The sequence below is a fragment of the Armigeres subalbatus genome, chromosome 2 (genome assembly GCF_024139115.2).
Source record: "Armigeres subalbatus isolate Guangzhou_Male chromosome 2, GZ_Asu_2, whole genome shotgun sequence".
Taxonomy (NCBI): domain Eukaryota; kingdom Metazoa; phylum Arthropoda; class Insecta; order Diptera; family Culicidae; genus Armigeres; species Armigeres subalbatus.
The window spans coordinates 288,774,778-288,787,048 of NC_085140.1; the positions used below are offsets into that span (position 1 = coordinate 288,774,778).

The 12,271-nt window shown below is 35.6% G+C and overlaps 1 protein-coding gene across 4 annotated transcripts in view; it reads right to left on the minus strand.

Annotated features, from left to right (window-relative positions):
* Positions 1–310: 310 nt before the first annotated feature.
* The window catches only part of LOC134212375 (protein Gawky-like), a 44,609-nt gene continuing 32,648 nt past the window's right edge, over positions 311–12,271 (minus strand). For all 4 annotated transcript variants that reach the window (XM_062690152.1, XM_062690153.1, XM_062690151.1 and 1 more), the window contains 6 exons: positions 4,585–5,027; positions 4,384–4,516; positions 3,863–4,324; positions 3,487–3,802; positions 586–806; positions 311–486 (listed from right to left, as the gene is read on the minus strand). In XM_062690152.1, the coding sequence (XP_062546136.1) occupies positions 664–806; positions 3,487–3,802; positions 3,863–4,324; positions 4,384–4,516; positions 4,585–5,027 (1,497 nt within the window). In that variant the 3' untranslated portion in view covers positions 311–486; positions 586–663. The remainder of the gene's footprint in view (positions 487–585; positions 807–3,486; positions 3,803–3,862; positions 4,325–4,383; positions 4,517–4,584; positions 5,028–12,271) is intronic.

Here is a 12,271-nt window from a genome sequence, read left to right on the forward strand (position 1 = left end):
CTTTTGGATCAATTTTTATATGCGCGAAACTCACCATCTCATTTTAATTTTGTTTGTACAAAACGGTGGAAACGGATGCTGCTAGTACACAAGATCGAAATCCAGCAGAAACTACTCTGCTCCTTATTTTGCAACCTAAATTTAATAGGATTTATATGCTTTGTGTATGGAGGGTTCAGAACCTCTCACTCATGAAATTAATTTACAACTGTAAAACTTAACATTTTGAAACATATAACTAGACAATTCTTTGACTTGAAGTGTTTTGTGTGTTCGTGTTGCTTCAGCTTTGTTTTGTTTTACCCTCACATTTTGTTGATTTTTTTTTTCAAATATATATTAATTGTATATCGCTTTCATTAAAAATGATAAAAACATTCACAACACCTTAATACTATGCCAGGCGAAACCGCTGACTATGAAAAGACACTTCATTTATAAACCCAGGCCTTCAGCTACCGTCGTTCATTGATGTCCAACAAAATTCTACAGAGGTTGATTGATGAAAAATAACCATATAACAAGTAAGCATTAAAAACCAGAGCATTAATTTAACATAAATTATCACCAAAGGCTAATACTCACCGTTCTATCCTATGCAGACTTGGATCACTTTTCACCTAGCTAACTATGTTCGTGTTCAAGAATGCAGTTGTTCGTTTCCTAGTTCAAATCGGTACCAAGCAAGCTCTCTGGTAAGTATGAGTTCAAATTTGCAGGCGTTCCTCGATCGGATGGACCATCCAATGGGCCCCACAGGTTAGATCCAGCACCAGTACTGGGCCAGGCCGAGCCCCAAGTATCAGCTGGGAATATACATTTTATTGCATTAATTACCTCCGATATGATTAAAGATTAAACAAGATTTAAGATTCTCTAATAAATAAATAAAAAAAAAAAGATTCGGCAATTTTGTAGGAATGAACATTCTATTGGATTGAAAACTATTTGGAGCTTTTTCGCAAAATTCCATACGACAAGTTCTATTTCGTTAAGTTCCCGTGCTTGTAACTTTACGAATATCTACGTATTTCAACTCAACAGTAAGGTCAGTGTCTCATATCTGGCTCGATTTGAGTAGTTGTGTATATTGGATAGATGGTTAGTACTTACTCGTTATTATGACAAAGGAATTGTATTATGTTTTTGGTTTTCTCGTATACTGAGAAGGTGCTAAGTAGATTACTTCAAAGACGAACCTTTCATAGGGACCCATAGTATTATAAATCAATAATTGATTCTCTACTAATGGGACGGATAACTATGTGTAAACACGTTTTTGGAAATACTGTCGTGTGGGGCTTTTTTTGACAAATCAGGGGCTGCTTTGGACATTTTGAGAAACAAGAATTACAACGTTAACTACTCTCAAATCGCCATTATCACTATTCAGGTGTCTTGTTGATAGTTCAGTGATATTAAAGGCTTTTCTTATAAGGTTTTTTTTTCGCACGAAAACACCGCTAGGTGGATTGATCACCTTTATACCTTTGTAGTTTTTTCCTTGCTTCTTTACCTTTTTTATATAGGGGTAATGACGGCTTTGGCAGGTTTTGTTCTATTATTGGCAGGGGGTTTTTTATGACCGATTTGCATATCAAAGAATATTGTGGCCAAATTTCATAAAATTGGGTTGTTGAGCAGAGAAAAATATGGAGTTTTTTATAGTTTAACATAAAGATCATGCCTTCCTGATCTCCAACATATTTTTATTTTGTTTGTAAATCTTTTATTTACATGTTTGTGCAGCAAACAAGAAGCCATTTCAATCGATAGAATGACACTAACATTCATAGAATTACATTTGGCCCATGCAGCACAAGAACAAATTTTTAGTCCCATACAAATTTAAAATTCAAATTCAAAATAGTTCCGGGGCTCCAAAAATTCTGAAAAATTGGGGCTAGGCTCAGTTTTTTATGCAGATTCAGAATATGTAAAAACATATATACCCCTAAACAACCCAATTCGGTCGACAAAAACCCCCCTGCCAATAATAGAACAAAACCTGCCAAAGCCGTCTGTTCCCCTACCTATCTCCCATTATCTTTTTTCTTTATCTAGGCGCTAAAATTGATTGACACATTTTGTGTTCCATTCACACAAAACGTGCATATTCTAGAACAACACATAGATGAACAAGAATTACAACAAAAATGGCTTGTGTGATTTTGTTGAAGCTCGGATCTCAATATTCTAACAGCATTAAACAGTCCTCTGTGGCTGTGTAACTCTCACTTATCTATGTGTTCTTATAGAAAAGATTTTGTGACACTGCATATACTACACGCATACAAAATCTACCTTTTTGAACTAAAAAATAAAATTATTGAAATATTTTTTAAAATCAAATGTTTTATTTTTAAAATCAAAACTGAAATATATTTAATTAAAAAAATTTCATTGTTGTTTCTACTGCAATCCAGTGTAACTAGTTTGTGGAGTAAATATTTGAAAAAATTGCAAATATAATTATTGTAGTTTTATTTTCCACACGAAGCCAAAAATAAAATAATTGATAACCACAAGAAATTTTATATAACATTTAAAATAAATTTTTGATTATATTTTTTTTTTGAATTAAGGAAAAATATTGCTGAAAGCAAAAAAATTCTTTCTGGATTAAAATTTTTTTTTGCACAAACAAAAAAATATATTGTAAATTTAACAATTTTTATTTTGATTGCTGTTTTGCAACATTGTAGAAACAACATTATTTTTCGTCTAATCAAATCTGATTTTTTGTTGAATTCAACAAATAAAATTATTAGCCGGGTAACAATAATTATTTTTGTTGTTTTTATACATAATATCATTGAGTTTAAAAAACATTTCTCTGCGTGTAGGTATACAAAAAAGCGTAACAGAGGGGGGGGGATCTAGAAATCTCAAAAAGTAGTGGACGTCATATTTGAATCGTCCCTGACACAAAATTTCCAATATCAGGCACGTAGCCGAACTCTCGGAATATATGAAGCAACCCGATCACGAATTCATAACAAAATTATAACTCAATTATATCAACGGTTTTTAAACAAAACAACGTGTTTCATAATTAGATAATTCGTTAAAAATGTGTCTTCAGTCAGTTTTAATTCATATCAAAATTATAACAACATTAGTTATGTATGTTTTCACAAAATAATTGCCTACGTTTTCTGTCTGGCAATTACCTTCAAAGTAGATTTGTGTACCGAATAATTAAAACAATCTTTGATTTAATTGTGTCTAGAGAGATTTTTGATATAATTTTTGTTATTTTAACAACTAGGTAACAAGACAAATTCATAGCACATTTTGTTACAATATTTTTTCTGTAACAAATAACTCCCCTTGTTATAATTTTGTTATGCATTATTGATCGGGAAGTGGGTAGATGCCAGACAATACTAAGTACTCAACCTACTTAGTTGGCATTGTACAAAACAATACGTGTGAGAGAGGACTTTAAAAATAGACCTCGGTCATGCTGACTTGAATAATTACCTGGGGTGCGTACGGACTGAGATTGGGCAGCTGCTCCGAGACGCCAGTTTTGACCACCGGATTGGCCGCCAGTTAGTCCATTGGAGCCACTTGGAGGCCCCAGATGCTGCAGAATGTTCTGCACGTCGCCTTCGGTTGGTGTTTCCGCGCAAATTGTAGTGCTGCCCAGCATGCAATTGTTCAGCGCCATTTGTGCCTTATTCGCTTCTTCGCGGGTCGAATATTTACATAGCGCAATACCGTGATTGAGATACAAATGGAAGGCAAGCAATGGACCGTGCTGTATGCACAACGTACGTAGCGTTGGACCGTCGATCTGTTCAAAATCGTTGTTGTTTCAATTATGTTACAAAATATAAGGCACCGTTTGAGTTACCTGTGGTGATAGATTTTTGAGTAAAATCCAAGTCGAAGACCAAGTTGCAGATCCACTATTCCAACCAGCTGTAGCACTACCAGCAGCCGAGTGCGATGACCATCCATTGGAATCTAGTTTACTTCCAGTCGTTTTCAAACCGGGTGGAGCTACGCGACCTTTAACAAGTGAATTATCCCACAGGTCTGCGGGAGGAACAATACTGTCTGGCCAAGGATTTTTCGACAGTTTGGAACCTCCGAAGCCACCATGGTTATTACTCGGATTGTAACTCCAGGTTGAGGACGAAATAGATTCAGTCGGCGAGGATTTACTATTGGTATTATTATTGTTAATATTATTATTACTATTGCTGTTGGCAAATAAATTCGATTCTTTGGCAGCTGCGATGGAAAGTGGAGAACGTGCAACACTTCCTGGTGTGATGGTAGGATCATCCTCAATACGTGTTGCTTGAGTCCCCTAAATTAAAAAGGACATATTAGGTTAGACACGCAAAGAGATGATCAGAATATATTTACCTTCCATGGTTTACCCGGTTCAAATTCTGGCACCAAATCAGTAAATGCGTCTGCATTACCAGCCCAATCTTTGTCATGAACATTGGAATCCGGCCATCCATCGCCAGTATTTGATCGACCATTAGACCAAGTACTACAACATTAAAATAAGTTTTCGAACTTTTACTCAATTTTACCTTCTTAGCGATCTCATTCACATACCCATCATCCATAACACCCAGTCCAGTTGGTTTTGAACTTGTTCCAGGAGCTCGAGGAAAATCGGTGAGATCAGAGTCCTTGTCAACTGCCGAAGGGGCTGGAAGCTTCCATTGATTTAATCGAGATTGTTGACTAGTGCTTCCAGTCGACGACGGGAACGGATTGCCGTTATCTTTCAATGACATGTCGGAGAACGTACCCGGCAAACCGGAAAGATCAGATGGCGTACGGAATAAGTCATTTGCTGGATGACCAGCGCCTGGAACTGCGTTCGGATTATTTTGTTGCTGCTGTTGTTTCATATAAATCGTTTGCTGGGCAGTTATCTGATTTTGCAGATTACCAATTTGCGATTTGAGCTTATTAATTGCAAGTGAAATTTGTACAGCATTAGCACCGCCTCCACCACTACGGTTCAGATTGCTTTGCATAACTTGTAATTGCTGAAAACATTAGGAAAATATACAAATAAATCATTAGTTGTGTGCAATGACGGTAGTTGGCTAGTTGATGCAGACGTCGTCATTCGGAACCTCTTTCGTACGGTAATCACAAGGATCTATGAACCTAGGACCCAGAAAATCTGATGTGAACAAATTTAAAGTAGCATGCAGGGTTTGCAGCGAACAACGATGATAAATGAGAGATTTTCCATTCTCTTTTGGATTAAATCCCTGGTAGCATGTCTTGTAGTCATTTGAGAAAGGGGTTATTTAGAGTCGATATTTTGTCCTGGACTGAAAGGAACTAAGCCCCGATTCGACCGTGAAGCTTTATACACGTGCTTTCACTACGATGTTTGTTAAATAGTTTGATGCAGCGTACTACACAGTGTGTCACACTAAATACACTTTGACACAAAATTAAAATGGGCTATTATACAAAATGCTTACTTTGCTGACAAAATCGTTACCGTGTTGAGATTCTCGCAGAGGCGTCGCGTCCGCATGTGCAACCTGTGCACTGCACATGTGGCAATTTTATCCCCAACATTTAAACTCTCGTTAGATTTCTTGTCTTTATAATCCAAACATATATTTGAATTATGTGCATTTGATGCACGGAAGAAATAAACTACCCAAAAGTGAGTTTAATTCACCCAACCTCGAACATCCGTACGGGAAGCCAAAATTGAGTAAGTAGGGTCGAAGTAGTTTGCGAAGTAGTTTGCCATGTTAAAAAACTACCCAACGGAAAATTTATTGACCCAAATTTAAGTTTAATTCACTCAATTTCGACCTCAGGTAATAAAACTCAACATTGGCTTCCCGTATTGAACTGGCGTCGTTGGATTGTTTGGCTCTTTTGTTTTGACAACAAAAGAAAGAGTGGATGAAAGCGAAGAAAAAAATAACTCAAAAGTAAGTTTAAAAGTACTCAATTTTGGGTACTTTTTTCTTCCGTGTGGATGCTTTATGCAAATTTGACAATTAGATACATAGGGTAACTGTCCTATTTTGGACCCCTAGAGGAAGTGCATCCCAATATATGCTTATATCTATTGAAATACAGGTTCGATATGGGCAGAAATGACACCATTTCAAAGATGAAAGTCTTATTTATGAAATAGAAATTCGAAATGGGCTTCAGTTATTGATAAATCAGTGAAATTTGCCATTTTCTGAAATGAAAATATTCTTCGTTTTGGACAGTGCAACATATTTTGGACCCCCAAATGTAGGGTTAGGCGGGGCAAGATGGGTCAGGGCCGTTTTTGAGCATCGTGTACATTTTAATGTGGAGATTATGACTTTGTAGGAGGAATAATTTGGTTCCACTTTATTGTCACTCGATTTGATGATAAAATTTTATTTTGGTAGAGTATGGCAAGGTAAAATATTTTTCATCATTGTTTCTTATGCGAAACACACTTTCTATAAAACGTGTAATCTCGTCGAGCAATAAAAAATTTAAACATTTTTAGTAACATAGTGAACGTATCAAAAGTAATGTAGGTGATGTTATACTAACTGCGTTGAAATAAATAAATTTGATCGAAAATTAGACATTCTAACACGAACTTACAAATGGGGCAAGATGGGTCAGCACATACTGAAGGGCATAGTTCGTATTCAAAACATATTTTCCACTGCTGGTTTAATCATTTTAAGGTTACTTTTGACATAATGATGTTAATTTGTTTATTGAAAATGTCTATTTTTTGTCTTTAAGAAAGCAATACTCAGACGGCTTGTTTTTATAAGAATTTGCAGACATTTTTGAATGTAGAGCCATTTCTTCATCCAAGGCTCAAAAAATATTTTTTACTCAATATAATCATTGGCAATAAAGCTATCTATCTATGTGTAATTCAATATTGAGAATAAAAACATTATTAATTGCAGTATTTAAAGGTGACCCATCTTGTCCCGCTGTTTGACCCATCTTACCCCGTCATTTTTTGATTGACAGAAAAAAGACTTCTAGATTAATGACTCGAAATGGAATAAAAAGTTGAGTTTTTGTTATTTCATACCTCTGGCCTACAGATTATGAGCTATTTTTATAGATCCATGTTGAAAAGTTGAATTAAAATGTTTCTGTTTTGAGATATGCAGGGTTCGCCTTAGGCGACCCATCTTGCCCCATCATACCCTACATATTTTGGACACCTTTAATTTAGTCTCTTCAAAGTCGAATTTCTAATTTACCCTGGTCAATTGAGTCGAAGCCAAGTCCTATCTTCCGATTGGCATGCATCAACGAGAGGATTCCTGCGTTTTAAATTCACAATCTCGAAAAAAAAAACTTATTGTGTACGTTCTGAGATTTTCAGTGAAGTATACTTTTAAGCGTAACGCATTGTAGCGCTCGCCTTCTTGAACAAACTAATATCCTCGAATCTAAATATCGCTTTTTCGCACGGAAAACCAGTGAAACAGATGCTGAACAATATTAATTTCCTGAAGCCAATGGGGGAATTAGCAGCGGCATTGTTTTTAGTTCAGAAATCAGAAAAATGTCGCCAGGAGGGTCCAAAATGTGTAGGGGTCCAAATCAAGTTGGTTACCCTAAACGGAAAATATGCATGGATTTTTATAGAGCATGTGATGTGAGGCAACCAAATTCTGCGATGGGGGCGCGTTATATTTTTCTCTACGAAACCGAACCGACCCACCGACACCACATGTTGTTTCAACACGGAACTTTCAGCTGAAAACGCTTTGTCATGCATCATACACGCATTATTTTGCATGTGTGAACCATCTGCTCTAACCGCAATCGGCCATGTATAGGTAGTCAAAGCGTTATTCGCTAGCAGTGCACTGCACGGTTTGGTGCCTATCCAATGAGAATAGATAGAAGGTGAGGAAGAAGACCAAATGCAAGTGTATTAGTGGATGATGGAAAATGTAAACAGCAAATGGTGACGTACATATTTGCACGGCTTCTTATGGGAGCTCGTTCGAATGTAGTAGTGAAAGGTTTTTCGCCATACACGAAAGGCACGCACACTGTAGATGGATTTCCATACCTTAGTATTTATTTTCATTGGTGCCTATCGAGATCCGCTTCAAAGAGCGCATGCGCGACTCGGTGAGGAGAGCGCGATCGGAACAAAATGTAAAGAGAAGACTAAAGCGCGCGCGTTTCTGCTACCTCAAAGCGTTCCATGACAAAAGTTCCGCTTTGAATAAGCACCGCGAATCAAAAGCGTTTTTGATAGATTTTTGATATTGAATGGGATTGCCCGTTTACATATCCACTAATCCTGGCGACAATGTACTGCCCGATAATACTAGCGCGACATTAGCTCAATGTAAACAGAAATTGTCATCTGCTAATAAGCGTTGGCAATAAAGTCAGTTCACAAATAGCTATGCTAATTATATTCGACATTGAAGTATCCGACAATATTAACATAATGTAAACAGACATTTCCTTTTGATGAAAATCTTTATCGTCGCAGAATTAGCGAATATGAAACATTTTCAAAGAAATTTATTTCTGAAGTTTTTTTTGTCGAGAAATCCAATATATTTAGTTAGGGAGGATCCGTATAGCATGTGGACAACTTAGGAGGTAGGGTGGGCACGACAAATGTCAATGATCCACACAAATTTATGACAATTTTTATTAGCAAATGTCCATGCTGATGGACGGAAAACTGTTCGACATCTGTCCAGTCCAGAATATTGATCACAGAAATAAATTATAAATAGAATTATCAATTGAGAAGAATTAATGCTATAAGCTTCATTGTTCTCTTTATTGTACAGACTTTATTTTTGATATGTGATTTTGATTTTGATTTTTATATATGATATGACATGTTAATTACAAAATATTATTAGTAACTTTACATGTTTAATGAATTCCAATTTCATTTTCTCTATTTAAAACTTCGTCTCATTTTACGAAATAACTCAAATAAGAATTGAAAGTGCCAGCTCAATAATTTCCGAATAGATATATGTATTATTTGTCACATCCCGAGTAGACGAAAATAGCTCAAAAATATCAAATATTGATTAGATATCAAAATGAGATATGGACATGATTGATATAAGAGATAATAGATCAGGCAACAATATCAATATTTTGCACTAAAATATCATGAGCAGATCAATTTATGCTATTTGTAAGAAGTGATCAATAACATGTGCCATTAGTTTGTTCTTATCTATAGCATATCTTGATATTTAAATGATATTTTGACGTAAATTTTTGATATTGTTGCCTGTTCTTTTATCTCTTACTAGTTTATTTGTGGACGAAGTAGCGCCCGTGGCAAGTGTTTTTTTTTTCAATATAAACGGTTCATTAACTCATACATTAAAAAAAAATCAAAAATTTCAACGTCTGTTGTCTGTGATTTTTTTCATCAAATGCTGTGTCTGGTTGACTAAGGTTGTCACTGGTTTTGATTTCTGCATCTCATAGTAGGTAAAAAAAATTGAAGTGGCAAATATTTTATTTTTTTGTGAGAATTTCCCCGCGTGCTGCGTCTGGTTGGCTAGTCACCGGACAGACTAACAGGGCTATTATATATAGTATATCGATATATCAATAAAGTCCATATCATGTTTTGACAATCTGTTCGTGGCTTCTGCCCGGGATTGGTAACGATTCTGATGATAGTAATTTTGAATTTCACGAACTATCACTTTTAAGCTTAGTTTAGTTTGAGTTAATTCAGAAAATGAGAAATAGAACCTTAGCTGCCGCCAGGAGAATGACAATCAACAGAATCTATATATCGCACAGAACAATATCCACAAACACACGTGAAAACATCCGAGTGGTAACACTTGCTCACAGATAGACTACATGCTGATCGGCGGACGACATTTTTCGTACGTTATGGATGTGAGGTCCTTCAACGGTCCGAATATTTAATTGGATCACTACCTTATTATTGCAAAAATCCGGGCTATTCAGACTATTCAGAATAATGCGTTTCAATATTTAATGCTTGTGAGTTGATGGGGTTGCTGTACCTCCCGAAATAGGACGATATATAAGTTGCCAAGGGATATTGCAAGAAGTGTGAGGCACTGCCCAGTGATGCCCACGAAACAGCCCAAGTTACATTTTCGGTTTTATACGGTTTTGAAAGTGGTTTGTTTGATTTATATAAAGCTTCGTTAGAACCAGGGGCGTCTCGTGGACTTTTGCTACACCTGTTCTACCATGCTGATAAAAAATATTCATCAAGCTGAGTGGTTTCGAATGAAAGTTGTGCATTTAATCTAATATTACAACCTTTTCTTGTACAACTTAACCAAATATTAGAAAAAAACAATTTAAATAGAAAGGATTTACAAAACAATAAATAGCTTATTTATCTCTTTTGTTACAAAAATGTTTTAAATTTAGATGCACTTAAAATTTTAAACTCTCGCAAATCGTCTTAAATCTAACTTGGTAACAGTTGGCAATAACTGGATATTGCTCAGAATAGAGATCTTTCAAATCGGCTCATTCCACAATTCGGGATACACGGGTCCCATCGCCGCTAATATTTAAACTCTCACATATTTTGTTGCTATAAAAGAAATGTTATTAACCATTATTAGTATAATAATTATAGTATATAATTAGTATACAATTATTGTTTGATGCGACCCCAGATTGTGACGACCAATTAGTCACATTTAGAAGCTGAAATGTGTTCCAGTTATTTAATTCTTCAAATTTAGTGAAAACTATACCTTTTTCTCTATGTTGATTGATTTTAAGTATTCTTAAAAAAAACATTATTTAATGTCTCTTTTGAAAACGCAAACATTAATTTAATATTGTTCTTGATGCATTGCATATTCATCAGGAGAAAAAAAGAAAAACAAACTTTTTCTAATCATCGAAGTATGAACGAAAGCGTACGGCGGTGCGCCTTTCGGCAAAGCACAGTACAGTCGACACTACGATCGAGTCTAACCGAAGGTGCGTCGCGTCGTTGATTGTTCTCGCAGCGCGTCGAACGGGTTCGACTCCTGCTGCGCGTATAGCAGAACCAGCGATGCCAGATTGCTTCAACATCAATTCCGTAGATTCACTTAAAAATGTTGGCAGTTTTTTGTTCTATTTTTATCAGGGGGGTTTTTGTTGACCAAATTTTATGGAATTCGGGCCCAACATTCTTTGATAAAGAATGTGTAGGCCAAATTTGAGCATAATTAGTTATAGAAAACCTCCGACAATAATAGAACAAAACCTGCCCAAGCCGTCATTTCCCCTATTGAACTTTTATTGATTCAACAATGAATCAGTTTAATATTATGGACTTCTAATTTTCCTGAAAATTTTAAATTATTAAGCTGGTTTGTTGCTAACTAATAGGTTTGAGCATTCTTGAATATCGACCCTACATGGCAACAATCCCGAGAAAAGGTTTCCTATTTTAAGGACGGAAATGTGCCGATGACAATAATTGTTAGTCACTACGCAAGAAAGGCGTTCGACCGAGACCAACGCAATACCTAAATAGGATTTATCTACAAATTCTTTGAAAAGTCTTACAGACATTTTTTTTTGTAAATACCTATATTAATTCTATGGGAAATACTCCAAGGAATAAATTCGGTAAGTCATCCAAAAATTTCTACCTTCAATTTGTTTAGGAATTCCTTCAGAAATCCTCTAGGTTTTTCATTAAAAATTATTCCAGGAATTCATTTTAAAATTCCAACAGGACTTCCTTTAAATAAATTCAAATGAATTCAGAAACTTCTTTGGAAACTTCTAGAGAAGTTTCGTTCAAATTTTATTAACAACCGACAAATTCCTTTAGTCATATTTTCAGAAATTCCTACAGGAATTCATTCAGAAATAATTTCACCAATTCCCAGGGAAATCGCCACAGCCAAAACTCCAATTCTTCGGTAAATTATCCAGTACTTTGTTTCGAATTTTCTTCAGTAATTTTAAAACAAAACTCTAAGAATATCCGAGCGAATTCCAAAATTAGCATCCCGAAGGAATTTCTAAAGGATTTTGTAAAGGAATTTTCAAAATACTTAAATTTCTTCAAAATTTCTTGTGGACATTTATCCAAGTATTCTTTCGGATTTTCCACCAGGGATTCCTTAAAAAACCTCAGGAAATTACTCCAAAAATAAATCCAGTACATTCTTGGGAAATTCCGCCAGATATTCCTTTGAAAGCCCAAAAATGGACTTCTAATAATCCCTTCGGAAATTCCATTAGAACATTCTTCAGAACTGCCTCCAGTATTTCTTTTGGA